Source organism: Erinaceus europaeus, chromosome 8 (genome assembly GCF_950295315.1).
Source record: "Erinaceus europaeus chromosome 8, mEriEur2.1, whole genome shotgun sequence".
Lineage (NCBI taxonomy): Eukaryota > Metazoa > Chordata > Mammalia > Eulipotyphla > Erinaceidae > Erinaceus > Erinaceus europaeus.
The window spans coordinates 20,960,175-20,980,581 of record NC_080169.1 but is presented as its reverse complement, the minus strand read 5'-3'; the positions used below and the strand labels follow the sequence as shown (position 1 = coordinate 20,980,581).

The 20,407-nt window shown below is 46.6% G+C and overlaps 2 protein-coding genes and 1 pseudogene across 2 annotated transcripts in view; all 3 read left to right on the top strand.

The window, feature by feature from the left end:
- The first annotated feature begins 236 nt into the window (after positions 1-236).
- Positions 237-3,173, top strand: LOC103121868 (mitochondrial carrier protein SCaMC-3L-like). Its single transcript, XM_007532415.3, has 6 exons — positions 237-401; positions 760-912; positions 1,113-1,220; positions 2,129-2,296; positions 2,387-2,534; positions 2,900-3,173. Exons 1-6 carry the CDS (start codon positions 246-248, stop codon positions 3,070-3,072), a joined length of 906 nt encoding a protein of 301 aa, XP_007532477.1. The 5' UTR covers positions 237-245; the 3' UTR covers positions 3,073-3,173.
- An 8,782-nt stretch (positions 3,174-11,955) lies between these two features.
- Positions 11,956-20,407, top strand: part of SNX31 (sorting nexin 31) — a 77,400-nt gene continuing 68,948 nt past the window's right edge. The window contains exons 1-2 of the mRNA XM_007532806.3: positions 11,956-12,127; positions 12,264-12,338. Coding sequence (XP_007532868.2) covers positions 12,062-12,127; positions 12,264-12,338 — 141 coding nt within the window. The 5' untranslated portion in view covers positions 11,956-12,061. The remainder of the gene's footprint in view (positions 12,128-12,263; positions 12,339-20,407) is intronic.
- On the top strand, positions 15,448-17,454 carry LOC132539823 (rRNA-processing protein FCF1 homolog; annotated as a pseudogene).

The window sequence follows — 20,407 nt, the reverse complement described above, 5'->3', positions numbered from 1 at the left end:
AAGCAGAGCTGGGCAGGAGTCTATGGTTCTGTGTTTGCACAGACAGTATCCTCTGCCTCTGAGCATGGGCAGCACCCCACCCAACAGGTGAGTTTAGGGGACCCTGGGTCTCACAGAGCTGAAACACACTTCAGAGGTACAGGATATTCTGCTCTCCTCATGCCAGGCTGAGCTGGAACCTCATGTTTCCCAGCAGGGGCTCTGGGCAGGGGGTGAGGGGCTGAGGAGCTGGTGTCTACCCACAGATGCTGGACACAGGGGAGCAGGTGATGGTCCCTGTGGAGGTCCTGGAAGCGCAGAACCGGGGGGCACTCTGGCAGTTCCTGCTGTCTGGAGCCGTGGCCGGGGCTGTGTCTCGCACGGGGACAGCACCGCTGGACAGGGCCAAGGTCTTCATGCAGGTAGGGGCATGGAGGAGCTGGGGACAGGACAGCCTGGGATGCAGGGGTAGGTTAGAAATCAGGGGCTCAGAGGGAGTTGGGGGTGGCCAAGGGGATCAGAGAGGAGTCAGGGTTGAGGGAAGAGTGGAGAAAGGGGCCCAGGGGCAGCTGGGAGGGGGCTCAGCTGGGAGCCAAGCAGTCCTGAGATTCCAGGTGCATGCCTAACAGCATGGGATCATGCTTTCTCTCTCTGTATCATATGAGGACATGCAACACAGCCATTGTTGAAAGGGGCTGGGGGGTGGCTAACTTTGGGCCCTGGCAGTGGCTTGGTACAGGGGCCAAGGCTCCTCATGCAGCCCTGTGTCCCCTCCCCCAGGTGTACTCCTCCAAGAAACACCTGCTGAACCTCCAGGGAGGCCTGCGGAGCCTGGTCCAGGAGGGTGGGCTGCGCTCACTCTGGAGGGGCAACGGGATGAATGTCATCAAAATTGCCCCAGAATATGCAATCAAATTTTCTGTATTTGAGAAGGTGTGGAGACCCTCTGCTCCCCCAGCCCCACCCTCCACACTCCCTCCTTGCCCTGCCCAGATTTCACACCCTTTCCTGGACCCACAGTTTCCCTGGGGTGGGGGGGAAGCAGGCCTCTCTCTGCCTCCCCAGAGACACTGCTGGCACAGAGGTGGGGGCTGTCCAGTGTTTCTCTCCAGTGTGTATCCTTCCTGCCCCAGGTGAAGGACTCCCTTTGTGTGGAGCCCACGGCTCCCTCCATGGAGGAGCACCTTCTGGCCAGCTCCCTGGCTGTGGCCACCTCACAGTCCCTCATCAACCCCTTGGAGGTGAGCACTGGGGTCCTGGCCACACATTCCTTCCCTCACACAGTTGCCTTCTCTGTAAACTGCTAGGACCCTGGCAACAGACATGACAAATATAGTGCTTGAGAGTTAGGTGTGTGTGTGTGTGTGTGTGTGTGTGTGTGTGTGTGTGTGTGTGTGTGTGTGTGTGTGTGTGTGTGTGACACTATCATGATCTGACAAATATTTTTATATCCACGAAGACTCCAAAGACTGAGAGCCAGTAGGGACTGAAGCAAAGCAATGACTGACATGACAGTCCACTCTCGGGGTGTCTATTTGGGGGTTTTCCACAAACCTTTGCAGAGAAATTTGTCTAGACAGTAACCTAGACTCACAATTACAGTATCATTGAAAGCAGGAGGTAGAGCTTGTCAAACCTACAGGTCTTCCTCCCATGTCTTCTACTTCCCCTTTCTCCTCCTTTTCTAGTCAGCCACAGACAGGGGGAGAGAGACAGAGACAGAGATGCACTTAGGCCCATGCAGTGCCAGGGACTCAACTGGGACCTCATTCTGGAGACTCAGAAAACGCTGATTCTCTTTTCTTTCCTCATCCTGCCTACCTTCCTACTTCCCTTCTTTCCTTCCTTCCTACCTACCTTCCTTCCCTCCTTCCCTCTCTGCTTCCCTTTTCCCTTCTCCCTTCCTTCCTCCATTTCATCATTCATTCATTTCTGTTTTTCTCTTTTTGCAAGTACATCTCAGTTTTGAATTAGGTGGTGAGAGAGGAAGAACTTGAGTCTTTCCAGCTTGGATGTCCGGCTTGACTGCCTGTTTCATCCCCTTTATGCTGACTCTCCCACCCTACTCAGTCGTTTCTCTACTGCACAGCCCTCCCTCCAGCAGCTGGGGGAGAGGATGCAAGGAGCCTCCCTTCTGCTCCCTGTCCAGGTGCTGAAGACCCGGCTCACCCTGGGACGGACCGGCCAGTACACAGGGCTAGGGGACTGTGCCCGCAAGATCTGGAGGCACGAGGGGACCCAGGCCTTCTACCGTGGCTACCTGCCCAACATGATTGGCATAGTCCCCTATGCCATCACCGAGCTGGCGGTGTACGAGGTATGGGATGGGTCCCTGCAGGTGGGGCCAGGGCTGCAGGAGGCTGGGCCCTGATGACCTCCTTCCTGCCTCTCTGCTCTTCTCTTGCAGCTGATCCAGCGTGTGTGGAGGAAGCCGGGCAAGGACACAGAAGAGCCGGGGGGCCTGGTCAACCTAGCGTCCTTCACCCTATCCACCACCTGTGGGCAGATTGCTAGCTACCCCTTTACCCTCATTAGAACCAGGATGCAGGCCCAAGGTCAGTCTGGCCTCTGGTCAGGCACCAGTTGAACCCTCTCAGAACTAGCTCCTTTCCCAAAATTCCATCTCCAAACCTAGCCCCCACGACTCTCCTCCTCAACACAATTCCAGACCTTTCCTAGTTCAGACCTGGCTCCAACAGGAGCGTCCCTTGGTGCTGTGACATCCCCATAGGGTGCCTGGATTGGAGCCTGGGCTCCTAGAAAGGCCGGTACCCTACCTAGTGAGCAAAAACTCTGGTTCCAATCCCTTTCCCTCTTAATGGCTTCCACGTGGCGTGGAGCCTGCCCTCCCCACTCGCTCACCCAAGCTTGCCCACCCTCAAGTCCTCTCTGGCTGAGTCCTGAGCTTGTGTCTCTGCAGACAGCATCCAGGGCTCAGCCCCCAGCATGAGGGCCATCATAGGGAGCATCCTGGCACAGCAGGGTTGGAGGGGTTTCTACCGAGGGCTCAGCCCCAGTCTCCTGAAGGTGCTGCCTGCCGGTGGCCTCAGTTATGTCACCTATGAGGCTATGAAGAAAGCCCTGGGCATCTAGGCAGGGAGGCTGGGTCACATGCCAGGGACACAGGCCAGGGCTGTGCCTCACCCACCTCAGCACCTCCAGGGACACAACAAATAAATCGGTGAAAACACTTAGCATCCTGTTGTGTACGTTTTTAATGAGTATTTTAAAAAGATCTCACGCTCAAGGAGGCACTAAAACACCAAAGTCCAGGTGGAGGGAGTCACCCATGACATGGTGCCAAGGCTAGAGGCCTGGTGGGAACGTTAGGCCCTGACTTCCATATTGCCAGCTCAAGAACACAGTGGTGCTCTCTCCTACACACTTTAAACAATCAAACTCAGCTGAATTTAGCAACATAGCTTGTGACAGGTGGAGAGAAAGGGACGCTGTTACACTGCTGGTGGGAATTCAAAGTGGTCCAGCTGCTTTGGGAGCTATTATGGAGAGATCTTACACCAGGAATTATAAAATTTCCATGTGATCTAGAAAGACCTCACTTGATCATTCACACCAAAAGAACTCCCACACACAGTTTTCCAAACAGACCAATGTGCCCCCATGTTCAGAGCAGCCTGTTCTCCCTGGCCAGACTGTCGAGTGAGTCTGCGTGCCCACCAGAGATGCCTGGCTAAAGAAGCTAGGGCCGATATAGTCCCCTGATGCTACTCAGCAATCAGAAGAGATGATTCTGTGTGCTCTGGGAGGAAACAGATGGAACTGGGTGTGACTGTGCTTAGCAGAATAAGCCAAGATGTGAAGGACAACTATGGGATAGTGTCACTCATATATGGAGTCTAGAGAACTGATACACTTGTAATCAGGGAACTGAGTGGGTGAAATTAAAAAGCAAGCACACTGAGATTTGGGAAAACTTATGTTGATACTCTTTGGGAAGGGGTGAGAACACAGAACTTTGCTGGTGAGATTGCTTTGGAACCTTACCCTTTACTTAGAACATCTTGATTCCTAAGTAAAAAAAAAAAAAAAAGAAAGAGAAAAAGAAAACAAATTCAGCACATGATGGTCACAGGTCCAGTCCCTGGCCGCACAATCAGCCCAAGCTGAGCCATGCTCTGGTAAGTACAATATAAGACAAATTGGACTGGGAGGAGCACAATGTGAGCACATGTCACCCTGCACAAGGACCTAGATTCAAGCCACTAGTCCCTTCTGTGGGGGGAAGCTTCAGGAGCAGTGAGGCATGGTAGAGGTGTTTTTGTGTCCTCTGTCTATCTCTCCATTATTTCTGTCTAACAAAAATAAAGTTTTAAAAACTGCGATGAAATGTGACGAAGGGCCTGAGGCACCAGAATAAGCACTCACGTCAGCTTTGCGCCTACCGTGCTGCTCCTTACCAGGGAGTTTCAGAGTGACCCACAGGTACCCAGGCTCCACTTCATCTAAAAGTGTATCTCTGTTAGTATTCTTCAAAGGACTCAGGGCTGGGCTCAGGGCAGGAGGACAGCTCACCCAGTGGGGCATTTGCTTTACCATGTGTGAAGCCCTGAACAACAATGGAGCAGCATGGAAGGCAGCAGGGGAGCACTGCTATGGGGTCTCAAAGCCCCTTCACTGGCTTTTTCCTCTAACTCAATGAAGAAAACTGGAGTCCAGGAAACAGTTGAGTGGTGTCCTTTATACAGTGGGCCTCGAGCTCTGCCCCCACAATATTTTCCTGGTTTCTTTTTTCTTTTCACCAGAGCATTTTTTAGCTCTAGCTGTTGGCAGGTCATGAGTTTGAATCTGAATCACAGGTGACTCAGACATGGCATCACCAATGAGATGCCTCCTACCTCGCAGTTCAGTTTTTTAAAAATGGGGGACTTTGTGTCAAGTACTGTCTTTCAGTGTGTGTGTCAAGTACTTTCAGTGTGTGTGTGTTTGTGTGTGTGTGTGTGTATTTTCAAGGACTCTTACTGTTATAATTGTTATCTTAGGAATGATCTCCATTTCTCTGATGATAATAAAAGGATGGCTTAAGTCATAGATGCATTATAAAAAATTGAGACACTAATTTTTTTTTAAAAAAAGACAAAACCATTAAGAAAAGTGAAGAACTTATGATTTCCAGCTTAGTTATCCTGAAGGGTGGGCACAGACTTGGGGAGCTGATTGCAGAGTTAGAACTATGTCTCTGTAGTCTTCTCATATTATAAACAATTGTTACAACATTAAAAAACTATACACATAATCTTTTGAAAGGACTTTATTTCATAAAGTCATTCTTGTATTAGAGAAAACTTGAACATAAGAAAGTTCCCACAATTTTCTCTCCATATACAAAGTGCTTCCTCTGCTATGAACATAGACATGCATTTTCACAAATGTGAGTCTTCTGAAGAGGGTAGGGTGTGTGTGTGTGTGTGTGTGTGTGTGTGTGTGTGTGTGTGTGTGTGTGTGATCACCATGAACTGACACAAGTCCACATATCCATAATGATCCCTGGAGAGGGACACAGTCATTAGATACTGAAGCCCATCACTGACATGAGAGCTCACTCTTTAGGTTTCTGCACACTGGGTGGGTTTCTTCAAATACTGTAGACAGTAAGCTGTGTCACAATGACACTGTCACTTATGTAGAGAGCTAGGCTTTGTCACACCCTAAAAGCCCTCCTCTGCTGTGCTCTGATCCCCCTTCTCCTGGCTCTCCTGACAGCCACTGAGAGCCAAGGAGAGAAAAGCAATCACTCTGGTTCATGCAGTGCTGGGGAGGGCACTCAGGACCTCACACCTGCAAGTCCTGGCCTCCACCTCTGTGCCTCCCCTACCCTCCTACAGCTGGGCAAGAGGATCCGCTGAGCTGCCTCCTCCCAGTCCTTGACCAGGTGCTGAAGACTTAGCTGATACTGAGCCTCACTGGCCAGTACTCAGAGCTGGGAAACTGTCCCCAGAAGATCTGGAAGAGTGAGCTGGCCTGGGCCTTTGACTTCAGGCGTCTGCCCATTGTGTTGGGCATTAAGCCCTGTGCCCTCACAGAGCTGGCCATCAGTAGACTCGGGGTCCCTGAAGCTGAGGACCTAGGCTGCAGGATTCTGGGCCCCTAAGACCACCTTCCTGGATCAGCCACCTTCTCCCACAGCTGCTCATAACATCTGGGTGAAATCAGGCTTGGACATGAGGACCCACCTGGGCTAGTCAACCTCACGCCTGTGACCCAACAGGCCACCCCTGCTAGATGGCCAGTTACCCTCTTACCCTCATAAGAACCAAGGCCAGCTGACCCCTGGTGGTCCCCCCATGGGTTCATCAGCACAATCTTCACTTTCCATGAAGACATCGGCAAACACAGCCCCCTAGACACCCCTAAACACATATCCAAAGTCTTCTCAATCACACTGTGCCCTAAGAAATATGGTTCCTCCTGCCATGCCCTGCCACATGTAATTCTGTAATAGAAAACAAACAGACAAAACTGTAGAAGTTACATGAGTCAGGACTGGCTGGCAAAGTAGCTCACTTGGACAGTGGGCCTGCCCACTAGGACAGGGCACTGACCATGCTCTAACAGTATGAAAGGCACTGGTCTGTGTTATCTTTCCTTCTGCCTCTTGCTTAAAAGAGGAATGGCCATTCCAGCCCCCCTGACTGTCCCTAGAAACTGCTGGCCCTAATGCTGCCCTATGGATCCCCCCACCCCAGGTGTACTCCTCCAAGAAACATGTCTGAAGCTCCAAGGTGGCCTGCAGAGCCTGGTCCAAGATGGGCTGTGCTTGCACTGGAGAGGCAATGGAATGAATGTAGTCAAAATAGCACTGGAATATGCTATAAAGTTTGCTGTGTTCTCTCACCAAGCCCCACCCCTTAAACACATATCCAAAGTCTTCTCAATCACACTGTGCCCTAAGAAATCATTTTCCTGGTGCCATGCCCTGACAAATATGGTGCACCACAGATTGTCACCTCTCCCATGCAAGGAAGGTACACTGACTGTTCAGCTATAGCTCTGGCCCCCAAAGAACACTGTCTTCTTAAAGGTTTCCAAGTACCATTTCATGAGCCCTCTCCCAGGCCTATCCACACCCTCTCCACCACCCCTAAACATGCCATCTCCTCCAAGAGTCTGAGTCCTTCTTGGGCTGAGTCCAGAGCTGCCTGTTGAGCAGACACCATTGACAACTTGATCCCCAGTGTGAGGGGTGTCTTCAGAAGAATCCCGGGATAAGAGAGCTGGAGGGGTCTGTCCGAGGCTTCACCCCCAACCTCCTGAAGGTGCTGTCCATGTGATGACTCAGCATCATCACCTAGGAGTCCATGAAGAAGTCCTGGTTGGAGGCAGGGAGGCTGGGGGGAGACATGGCCAGGACTGACTCCCTTCACCTGGGGTACAGAGTTAACAGGCCACAATGGTAGCTTGTCCACTGGTCACCTGGTCACAAGACAGTGATTACAGTGGGGAGGGAACACCCAGGTCAGCAGGTTCCTGGCCTCCATGACACTTCACTCTGTCTCTGTCCTGTCTCCAAGGGCATGATGATATACAGACATCAAATGATGACTAATCAAGTCATTTCTGGCTTCTGGGGGTTCCCCCGGAAGGGTTGGAGCTCCTCCCTTCCCACACTCCCACATCCACTGTCCTTTCAGGGAACTGCATGGTTTCTGGATCCAGGAGAGAAGTGAAGGTGTTGGATAGAGTTGGAACCCCAGTCCTTGGAGCCAAACTCACGTGCTTAGATCCTTGATTTGGGCCAAGGAGATTGACTGGGAATCCTGAAAGAGAAAAAAGGGCTTCTAGATCCATGGAAACAGAGCAAATCGGGGGTGTAGGGATGGCAGTTAGAAGGTAGGAGTTAGGTCTCTGAGCTGGGTGGCACAACTGCATGCAGGCATCCTAGAGGAGATGGGGTTGATCCCATGATGGGGAGTGAACGGATGATCAGTGGAGCTCAGCTCTCCTCCTGCTCTGGGCTTTTGCTATCCTTCCAGAAATGACAGTTGGGTCTGATAACAGATTTTACCCGCTGCAACTCCCCACTGGCCACATCACCTGCCTGTCACTCTGATGTTCCAATCCCTTCTCATTTCCTTAGACCTGCCCTGACCCAAGGCAGCTGTGTTACTATTGGCTGATTCCAAATGCGCAATGCCAGGACACCCTAGCTTGCTCCTGAGGTCTGTGGGAACCAGAGTCCATTCAGCCTGCCCTGTTATGTTGCTGCCCAGAGCCACAAGGAGCAGAGCAGGGCTCTGGCCTCTCAGTCATGTGAAATACTCAGACTCATGGATCGACCTGTCAACACCCTAGTTAACCGGGGAAGTAATTACAGAAGCTAGACTTTCCACCTTCTGCATCCCACCATGTCCTTGAAATCACACTCCCAGAGGGGGTTAAAGAATAGGAAAGCTCTCAGGGGCGGGGATGGGATACAGAGTGTGGGTGTTGGGAATTGTGTGCAGTTGTACCCCTCTTTTTCTATGGTTTAGTCAATCTTTCCTTTCTATAAATAAAAAATTAAAAAAATATATATACTATGTCTCTTGAATGTATACCATAAGCAAAGTAAGTAGACAAGAGTTGGAAGCTGAGGTCTCATTTATGCACTACCCACTCTGAGTTGGGCTTTTTTCTAATTTTGAGGTAATGGTTCATATGTTAAGTATTATGTCCTAAGTTGTGCATTTTCTTAACCAAAGTCTTAGCATCTGCCTTCTCACATGCTTTCTTTCACCTTTCTGTTGAAAAAGTCGTGATTCTCATGCCAGTGGTTGACACTTGGTGCACAGTCTCTCCCTCCAGGTGAGAGGGGTCTGCACACCACTGCTGTCACTCACCCAAGTCCTGTGAAGTTTCTAGTGTTCTACTATGAAAGACAATGAAAAGGTAACAGCAGCAAATGCTGGAGAGGGTGTGGGGTCAAAGGAACCCTCCTACACTGCTGGTGGGAATGTCAATTGGTCCAACCTCTGTGGAGAACAGTCTGGAGAACTCTCAGAAGGCTAGAAATGGACCTACCCTATGATCCTGCAATTCCTCTCCTGGGGATATATCCTAAGGAACCCAACACATCCATCCAAAAAGATCTGTGTACACATATGTTCTTAGCAGCACAATTTGTAATAGCCAAAACCTGGAAGCAACCCAGGTGTCCAACAACAGATGAGTGGCTGAGCAAGTTGTGTTATATATACATAATGGAATACTACTCAGCTGTAAAACATGGTGACTTCACAGTTTTCAGCCCATCTTGAATGGACCTTGAAAAATTCATGTTAAGTGAAATAAGTCAGAAACAGAAGGATGAATATGGGATGATCTCACTCTCAGGCAGAAGTTGAAAAACAAGATCAGAAGGAAAGAAAAAAAAACCCACAAGTAGAATCTGAAATGGAATTGGTGTATTGCACCAAAGTAAAAGACTCTGGGGTGGGGGTGGGTGGGTGGGGAGAATACAGGTCCAAGAAGGATGACAGAGGACCTAGTGGGGGTTGTATTGTTATATGGGAAACTGGGGAATGTTATGCATGTACAAACTATTGAATTTACTGTTGAATGTAAAACATTAATTCCCCAATAAAGAAATAAAAAAAAAACAGAAATAAAATGTCAACAACAACAAAAAAAGCAGTTTTATGGAGGGAGTTCTGTAGACACAGACTGCCTATTTCATATCCCAGCTCCACCAGTTAGAGAATTTGCAAATTGAAGTAATTGTTTTAACTGCTCTATGCCTCAGACTTCCCATGTGTATAGGAGAGTAATATCAATATTTATTTCAGGAAGCTATCATAGAAATTAAATTAATTCATTCCTGTAAGAAGTTCTGATCATCCTAGTTAGGGAATCCTTGGATTCCCATACACATATGATGGGCCTAGACCTCTAAAGGGTCCCTCTCTCCACTACCTCTGGTGGCTTCTGTAAGGAACAGCATCTTGTGGGCCCTCTCAAGACCTTGGCTCTACCATAAAGCAATGACAGTAGGGATAATCCCAGTCTCTGAAGGGAGGCTGGGGGTATCCTGCCCTGCCACTTGAAAAAAACTGTTCCTGAAATGAATACAGCCTGCAATGTTCCTCAGATGTCACCATGAGCTATGAGCTCAGACCAATAGGGACTTAGAGGTCACAAAGGCTCTGGCACTAAATATAAATATGCATTTACATATGGGCCCTGGAACAGGTGGATGGAGGTAAATAGTTAATTTCAGCCATAGATTTTTTTTTTTTAAATCAGAATGGGAGATACTCCCTGCCTTACTCCAACTTTCTAGCCCTTTTCTCTACTCTGACACCATTCTCTCAGACAGTATTCTCATCCAGCCTCAGACTAGCTACCAAATTCAAGCAAAACTACTATAGTTGTATGCTCCTAGGAACATGCCTAAAATGGATTTCCTAGCTTTATTCTACCCTAAAATCCCTAATCTCATCTGCTCTGATCCTACTTTCTGGTTCCTGTTCATTAACCATCTTGTCTCAACTTGGGCCATGCCACCCTCCAGACACCAGGCTGCAGATGCTACCATGACTCCATTCCGACTTTTCTGGGCAGATGACCTCAACAATGTGTCCTGGACCCTTGCATCTCCAGAGCTCTGGTCCACTAGGGAAAGATAGAAACAGGCTGGGGTTATGGATCGACCTGTCAATGTCCATGATTGACGGAGAAGCAATTACAGAAGCCAGAACTCCTCCCTTCTACTCCCCATAAACAACCTTCATCCATACTCCCAGCGGGGGAGAAGTGACAGAATGAACATAAGAGGGCTCTGCACTCCAGTTCCATCAGCACCCAGAGAGAGAGAAGGAAAAGGAGAGGGACATATGGAGGTAGCTATGATGTCATGAGTGGCTTAGAGAGAAAGAGAAGTTTGAATGTGAAAAAGAAGGGGCAACTATGTATAAATGTGGGCAGATAGTTGTAGAGATGATAGTTGGTTGGCCCATGTCTAAAACTTTAGGGGAACTGTGGTAGATTGCAGTGGGGACAGTGAAGATTCAGAACTCTGGCAGTGGGAATGGTGTGGATTCAAACCCCCTGTCGACATGTAATTCTCTAATATAAAAATATAAAAGAGAAAAATAAATAAAAAGAGAAATTAAAATGCTTTTGAAAGTTAAAAAAGTATTTTAAAAATCACTTATAAAAAACAAATAAAAATAAAATAAAATGAGCAAGGTTACAAATTTTGTGCCATACTTTTATTGCTACACAAAATGAATCCAATCTTCCAGTTACGTTAGTCATCGGAAATAGCTAGATGCTCATATTTTTGTAAAGTCGAAATTCACACTGCATTGAAGCAGTACCTGCAGGAAGGACAGCTTCTTTTTCTCCAATCCTATTTGAGTGTGAATCTAAACATGTTCTCTCTCCCTCTCCCTCTCTCCCTTTCTCCCTCTCTCTCCCTCTTTCTCCTTCTCTCCTCTCCCTCTTTCTCTCTCTATCTCTTTCTCTCTCCATCTAGACCCAAACTGGACATCCTACAAGCCACTGAGAAGAAAACTCGGCCATGAAGTGGACTGTGAGCCACCAATGTCCCCAGTCTCTCTCTCTCTCTCTCTCTCTCCTTCTCTTCATGTTGCTGGGGTATTCGGGCGAGGTGAGGAGTAGGTGGTGACTTGATCATTTAGCACCTGTGCTAAATCGATACAGAAGAAGCAAAGATTATTGTATGGCTAGGAACAGCTGATGCAAAACCTGGTCTTCTCTCCAGAATTAGAAACCTGCGCCCCTCCTTCAGTCCCCCAGAAGGCTCAGGAGCTCTCTGGGCTGTCGCTCTAACCGGCTCCTCAGGGCCAGGGGAACCCCACTTGCAGCGCTCGCTAGTCACTCCTCCCCCTGCGGGCTCCTGGGCTGGAGCCACCCGCGAAACGGGGACCTGGGGCGGAGACCTGGGGCGGCCCGACTCCGCCTCCTGCCCCACCTGTGGGCGCCCAGGGCGGGGAGGGGGTGCTAATCCAGCGGCTCCCACGTTGCGACTCAGAGTCAAGGGCCGCGCTCCCGGGAGCAGGGCAGGAGGCGAGTTGGTTGCCCTGGAGGCGGGTTGCGAGCGCGGGTCGCGGCGGGCAGAGCCATGAAGATGCACTTCTGCATCCCGCGGTCCCAGCACCAGCCCGACGCGCTGGGAGGCCGCTTCGTGGTGCTCAAGGGGCTGGGGGGCTGGGGGGCTGGGGGGCTGGGGGGCTGGGGGGCTGGGGGTCGGCAGGAGGAGGCAGAGACGGGACGGCTCCGGGCTCGCTTTGCTAACCCGGGGCGGGGTGCTCCTGTGTTGGCAGCTGTACTCCGTGTACCTGGACGGATTTCTCTTCTGCAAGGTGCGCTATAGCCAGCTGCATCGTTGGAATGAACAGGTGAGCACGTCTCAGGCGTTGGGGGGAGCAAAGAATTTTTCCAATCGCTTTCCAGCCCAGTGATCATCTTCACCTGCAGCATAGTCTTGGGGATCTTGTATATTTACTCTCCTTTCTTCTTCAGAGTTTAAGTCCCCCCAACCCCACTTTATAAAGGTGTGTCTTTATTTTTGTTTTCAAATGAGCGATCTTACTCATAGTCTTCAAGTATGGGCAGGAAACAGGTGGATTTATCAAGACAGAAAGGCCATTACCTCATCATCACTCTATGTCCTGATTTTTTTTCTTTCTTTCTTTCTGGGACGCAGACCGATTTATTAGTTTGTCTCATGTGTTTTACTGTTCTGCTAAGGATATGCTGCAATTCTTCAAAAGGGGTTCGAGGAGAAGTGAAGTTTGGAAATGGCCTTCACCCCTCCCACTTTTATGCACAGTATTTATTAGATTTTTGTATTCTAATTATAAAGAGAACAGTCCTACAGTTGAGAGAGAAACAAAAATTGCTCAGGCAACAGCTATTAACACTTTTGGAGGTTCCTTTAAGAGAACTTCTGGCTTTAGTGAGTAGATACACCTCCTTCCTTTAACTGACTTCCATTGATGGGTAGCTCAGTTCCACGTTCTACTACAGAGGTCTGGGAAGCAAATCTTGCACATACATCATAGTTTTTGAAAAAGCCCATTTTCAATATCTGTGGAGTAAAAACACAGTTCTAATGTGTGTGTTAGTTAATTTGTGTGGTTGTCTTTGCCTCACTTTATTTTATTTATTTTGACTTTGTACCAGAACACTGCTCTGCTATGGCTAGAAATTGAACCTGGAACCTTAAGAGCATCAGGCATGAAAACCTTTTGCATAACCACTGCTTTTTGCGAAGTCCTATGTGGTTGTCTGTGACTTGTGAATTACCTCACACCTGCTAAGTCCTCAGTCATGCATTCAGGCTTCTGAATGATAGAAAAATGCTAGTGCTTGCAGCTCGTTTGGGGAGTTGGGAAGGCTCCAGAGGGAGGTGTTAGGAATCTCTAAGGAAGAGAAAGTGTTGATGTCTTTGGCATTTAGAGGAGTATGTTAAAATACTGTCTCCTGCTCCTCCCTTCCTTCCCGTGCAGTGCACTCAGGGAATTAACCATCTCCAGAGAGGAGATCTGGATTCAGTAGATTAACATTTTTCTTTTGAATTTGGTCTGTTTATAATTTCCTTTACTCTTTGAACTTCAACAATTGGGATAAGACAACAATAATTTCCAGAGCCCATTCCTAAGTCTTCAACTTAACAAGGTGAAAAGTAGGAGATAGCAGAGAGAGGGTGGAATTCTTGATCGACCCCCTTACTTCTCTAACTCCCACTGTTTTCCCCACTAGAGAAAGAGAGAGACAGGCTGGGAGTATGGATAGACCTGTTAATGCCCATGTTCAGTGGGGAAGCAATTACAGAAGCCAGACCCTCAACCTTCTGCATCCCACAATGATATTGGGTCCATACTCCCAGAGAGTTAAAGAATAGGAAAGCTTTAAGCACACATGGAGCAAAGTGCAAGGACCGGCATAGGGATCCCGGTTCGGGCCCCTGGCTCCCCACCTGCAGGGGAGTCGCTTCACAGGCAGTGAAGCAGGTCTGCAGGTGTCTATCTTTCTCTCCCCCTCTCTGTCTTCCCCTCCTCTCTCCATTTCTCTGTGTCCTATCCAACAACAATGACATTAGTAATAACCACAACAGTGAAACAACAAGGACAACAAAAGGGAATGAATAAAATTAATATAAAAAATTTTTAAAAAGAATAGGAAAGGTATCAGTGGAGGGGATGGTATATGGAGGTCTGGTGGTGGGAATTGTGCGAATCTGTACCCCTCTTATCCTATGGTTTTGTCAATGTTTCTTTTTTATAAATAAAAAATTTAAAAAAAAGAAATAACAATCATATGGGGGCTGGCAGTGGCACACATGGTTGGAGTACACACATTACAGTGCTTAAGGACGTGAGTTCAAGCCTCAGGTCCCCATTTGCAGGGGGAGGCAGTGCTGCAGGTGTCTTTCTTCGTCTCTCCCTCTCTCCCCTCCCCTCTCAGTTTCTCTCTGTCTATACCCAAAGTATATAAGGAAATAAATAAATTCAGAAATGAAGGCATGAAGTGAGAAAACTTGTATTCTTGATCTTCTATTTTGCATGTCACAAACAAGAAGCCGTTTTCTGTGTGTCAGAGTGAATTCTTAAATATAGACTTGCTAACCACAGTGCCTTCTGAGAGCTGTATGGTACATGTTAAGGGATAGTCTGTATTTATTCCAGATATTTTTTCCAAATTATAAAGTGGACATTTCTTTTTCTTTAATTTTTTTATTATCTTTTTAATTACTGGATAGAGACAGCCAGAAATCAAGAGGGTGATAGAGAGGGAGAGAGACAGAGAGACAGCTGCAGCACTACTTCACCACTCACAAAGCTTTCCTCCTGCAGGTGGAGACCAGGGGCTCGAACCTGGATGCTTGCATGTTGTAATACATGCACTCAACCAGGTGTGCCACCAACCGACCTAAGTGGACATTTTTTTACCTGGTTTCCAACCACCTTACACTTTGCATTTATCAATATTTTCTTTTCTCTGTAAAATAATTTTTTAAAGAAACTATTTAGATCTTAGGTGACTATTAGTGTTTATTGTTAATTTAAACAATAATAAATCATAATAAACAGTTGAACAGTCACTGTGTACTAAGGCTGGAGCCAAGAAGTTTACATGCAGTAGTGTGTTTAATTTTTGCAATAGTGCTGAGTTAGGGTTGTAATCAGCCCCAGTTCACAGGTGAGAAAACAGACACAACTTGCCCAGTGTAATCTTGCTAGGGTTGTAATCAGCCCCAGTTCACAGGTGAGAAAACAGACACAACTTGCCCAGTGTAATCTTGCTAGTAAGTGTTGGAGCCAGGATTTGATCTCAGAACCTGATCTGATCCTCTACATGGTAAGCTTTTATATGAAAGCTGACAAAATATCAGCTGAGCCGTAAACTGACATGTTTTTATTCTATTTTCTTAAAAAAAAACACCCTTTATTTATTTATTTATTTATTTATTATGACAGAGGATAAACTCTGGTTGTCCTAACCATGTTGTCACGATGGCTTGATGACAATGTTCAGAGTGATGAGGACTATCTATTTCACATGGTCATTCTGAGGAAGAAACGGGGTAATGAAAGTTTTTATTATCTTTGTTTATTTATTTATTGGATAGTTACAGCTAGAAATCAAGAGGAAAGGGAGTGTTAGAGAGGAAGAGAGACAGAGAGAAATCTGCAGACCTGCTTTATCACTCACAAAGCTTTTCCCCTCCAGGTGGGGACTGGGAGCTTGAGCCTGGATCCTTGCACATTGTAACATGTGCGCTCAACCAGGTGTGCCACCATCTGGTCCCTAGGCCAGTCTACTCTGGTACTGGATACTACAGCTCAGATTGCTTTGAGCTGTGGTCTTTCACCTGGAGAATCTGGCCTTGATTGCATTAGACCTTAGAGTGAGGGCATGAATGACTTGGCAGTAGAGACAAAGACTGTAGAAAGGGCCCCCTGGTATCTGGAATTTCACTAGCCTCAGATCACCACTCTGGAATAGATTTTGGGAGCTGTAAGACCATATGTTGGAGCAAGGTGGTATTTTTAATTGGCCAGTAGAGTCTTCTTGTAAAAGGTTGAGCTGTATGCTACAGGAGATTGTGGTGGACTGAAAATAAATATATACATTAGGCTGAGGATATAACAAAATGGTTGTGGAAAAAGATTTTTTAAAATATATTTTCCCTTTTGTTGCCCTTGTTTTTTTTTATTGTTGTAATTATTGTTGTTATTGATGTCGTCGTTGTTAGATAGGACAGAGAGAAATGGAGAGAGGAGAAGACAGAGGGGGAGAGAAAGATAGACACCTGCAGACCTGCTTCGCCGCTTGTGAAGCGACTCCCCTGCAGGTGGGGAGCCAGGGGCTTGAACCAGGATCCTTACACTGGTCCTTGCGCTTTGTGGAAAAAGATTTTCATGTCTGAAGCACCAAAGGTTCCAGGTTAAATCCCCAGCATCATAAACCAGAGCTGAGCAGTACTCCAGTTAAAATAAAAAGAAAGAATTATCTGAGCATGGATCCTTCAGAAAGAAAAAGCTCACCCAAATAAATGAAAATGCCTCCTAGTTAAAAAGAAGAGAGCTCTTTATTGGCCTGGCCAGGCTTTGGCATGTAAGCGTCTCTCTCTCTCTCTCTCTCTCTCTCTCATGGATCACATGTCTGTTTGGTATGTGTGTTTTCACTTTTCTTGAATAAAGCCTAAAATTTCTAGAAAAAAAAAAGAGATATTTTCCTTTTAATTTCAGCAACCTCCCTTGGGTTTTATTGTTTCAATACCAGATAATTCTGTTTGTTGGTGGTTTTAATAATTAAACAGTGTACTATCCGAACATTTGGGCAGAAATTGCATTGGTGGAGTCCTATTTCCTTCACATTCCACTGGCCTGATTTCCTTACAATCTTAGGTTTTAAACAGCTCTGGTGGTCAGTACTTGAGAAGTAAAAGAAAGCAAGAAAGTACGCAACCATGAAGCAGATGTTTAAGAGAGAAGCTTAAAGAAAAGGATAGATTAAAATCTAAGAAGGGAAGATCTTAGTGCATTTAGGGAAAGAGAAATTACCCAGCATCCTTTCAGTTTATTCTAATACAAAAACAACTAGGACCACTTTATCACATTCTGGTTAATGCCAGTTTTATCATCTTCTCTTTCTTTCTTCCTTTCTTTCTTTCTTTCTTTCTTTCTTTCTTTCTTTCTCCCTTTCTCTCTTTCTTTTTTTGCCCCTCCTCCCCTCCCCCCAGTTTTATCAACTTTTCCATTCAAACCAGACTAGGTCTATTGCAGTCAGGCTGGACTGTCTGTATGTCAAGTGTATCCCAGCATCAAGAGGCTGTAAGAATTACCAGGGATCTGAGATTTGAATGCTTGCTGTTCACACAAAAAGGCATTCATGCAGATAACTGCTTAGTACAGAGGAAGAATTCAGCACAAGTGCTATATTGCAGCCACAGTTGACAGGGACCTTAAAATATGAATTCAGAAGGTCCCTGGAGATCCCATCATACACATTTCTTTTCTCTTTTTAAAAATATTTATTTATTTATTTATTTTTTGGCAGAGGGAAGAGGAGGCATGGCTATAGTAGTTTTTATTAGTGATTTAATATTGATTAGTGATTTACAGAATTATAAGATAATAGAGGTATAATTCCACATTGTTCCCACCACCAGAATTCTGTTTCCCACCTCCCTCCAGAAACTGTAATAGTTCTCCCCAGGTCACAGATATGGGTTGCCTTTATACCTATATCTAGCTAGCTATCTACTTATCTATGTATTTTTTTACCCATTTTTATTCATCTTACATGTTCCTACTTTCCTTCCTTTTTTTTATTGACTAGAAACAGAATGATATAGGGGTATAGATTAAGAAGGGGGGAGAGAAAGAGAGGTAGCTGCAGTACTACTTCACTACTCATGAAGCTTTCCCCATTCAGGTGGGGATCAAGGTTTTGAACCCAGGTTCTTTCTTTCTTTCTTTCTTTTTTATTTTCCCTTTTGTTGCCCTTGTTGCTTTTTTTTTTTTTTATTATTGTTGTTGTAGTTATTATTGTTGTTGGTATTGATGTCGTCATTGTTAGATAGGACAGAGAGAAATGGAGAGAGGAGGGGAAGACAGAGAGGGGGAGCGAAAGATAGACACTGCAGACCTGCTTCACCCCCTGTGAAGGGACTCCCCTGCAGGTGGGGAGCCTGGGGCTTGAACCGGGATCCTTAAGTCTGTCCTTGCGCTTTGCACCACATGCACTTTACCACCTGCGCTACTGCCCGACTCCCGAACCCAGGTTCTTGAGCATGGTAGCATGTGAACTTAACTGGTGTGCCACCACCTAGCCCCTGATTTATTATTTCCCCCCCTTTATTAGGGGATTAATGATTTACAGTTGACAGTAAAATACAGTATTTTGTACATGTGTAACATTTCTCAGTTTTCCACATAACAACTCAACCCCCACTAGGTCTTTCTCTGCCATCATATTTCACTTTCTTTATTCTATTTATTTTTGTATTACAGACTTATATGTTGACAGGGAGTTTGAAACCTCACCATTCCCACCACCAGAGTTCTGAATCTTCACTCTCCCTACTGCAATCCACCACAGTTCCCCTAAGGTTGTAGACATGGGCCAATCATCATCTCTACAAGTATCTGTCTACATTTATACATAATTGGCCCCCTTTTTTTCCTGATCCAATCCTCTCTTTCTTCCCCTCCAAGCCACTCATGACACCATTACTACCTCCATATGTCTCCCTCCTTTCCCTTTTCTCTCTGGGTGCTGATGGAGCTGGAGTTCAGAGCCCTCTTATCGTCTTCCTCCTATCACTTCTCCCCTGCTGGGAGTATGGATCAGGGTTATTTTTGGAGAGCACAAGGTAGGAGTCTGGCTTCTGTAGCTGCTTCTCCACTGAGCATGGCCACTGACAGGTCGATCCATACCCCCAGCCTGTTTCTGTCTTTCCCTAGTGGACCAGAGCTCTGGAGATGCAAGGGTCCAGGACACATTGTTGAGATCATCTGCCCAGGGAAGTCGGGATGGAGTCATGGTAGCATCTGCAGTCTGGTGTCTGGAAGGTGGCATGACCCAAGTTGAGACAAGATGGTTAATGAAAAAAAAAAAAAAAGATGGTTAATGAACAGGAACCAGAAAGTAGGATTAGAGTGGATGAGATTAGGGATTTTAGGGTAGAAAAAAGCTAGGAAATCCATTTTAGGCTTGTTCCTAGGGGCACACAACTATGGTAGTGTTATGGAAAAAATATATCTGCAGCTCTGAGAGATACAGCTTCAGGTGTTACAGCTCAAGGTGTAGCAGATCAGAAGAACAAGTCTGAGGCCAAAACTGCGTGGAGGACAGGGAGATACTTTAGCCAAAACTGCACGGAGTACAGGGAGATACTTTATTACACCGGTGAAATCTAGCAGACTCCTGATCCTAGCCACACCAGATCACTGCCAGATTTAGAAAGCCACTTGTATACTCTTTCAGCTGGGCATGGCTGGGTGCTTAATTGGTTACTGGGTGGTTTTAGATAAGATACATTGCAGTTAGTTACAAGGTGGTTATAAGGTACACCAATCAGGTAAAACAAAGGATGGGGTGGAGTGGCCACATTCCACACCCAATCCAGAATGCCCAAATACAAGTGTATTCAATTTAGTTATGGAAAAGATTTGTCCTGATTGGTTTCATTTCTAGTCCCCTAGGTTTACTGAAATGCAGGGACAGTAGATCCGCCTGCCTGTCCTCCATAACATTTTATTTCGTAGTTTTGCTTGAATTTGGTAGCTAGCCTGAGGTTGGATAAGAATATTGTCTGAGAGAATGGTGTTAAGAGTAGAGAAACGGCTAGAAAGTTGGATCAGGGAAGGGAGTAGCTCCTGTTCTTGAAAAAAGATTCTGTGGCTAAAATGAACTACTTACCTCCATCCACCTGCTCCAGGGCCTATATATATATCACCAGAGCCTGTGTAGCCTCTAAGTCCCTATTGGTCTGAGCTTATAGCTCATGGTCACATCTGAGGAACATAGCAGGCTGCACTCATTTTAAGACCAGTCTTGGGGAGTTGGGCTGTAGCGCAGCGGGTTAAGCGCAGGTGGCGCAAAGCACAAGGACCGGCATAAGGATCCCGGTTCGAACCCCGGCTCCCCACCTGCAGGAGAGTCGCTTCACAGGCGGTGAAGCAGGTCTGCAGGTGTCTATCTTTCTCTCCTCCTCTCTGTCTTCCCCTCCTCTCTCCATTTCTCTCTGTCCTATCCAACAACGACAACAACAATAATAACTACAACAATAAAACAACAAGGGCAACAAAAAGGGAATAAATAAATAAATAAAATAAAATTTAATTTAAAAAAAGACCAGTCTTTTTGGAGTGGTAGGGCAGGATACCCCCAGCTTCCCTTCAGAGACTGGGATTATCCTTACCATCATTGCTTTATGGTGAGGACAAGGTCC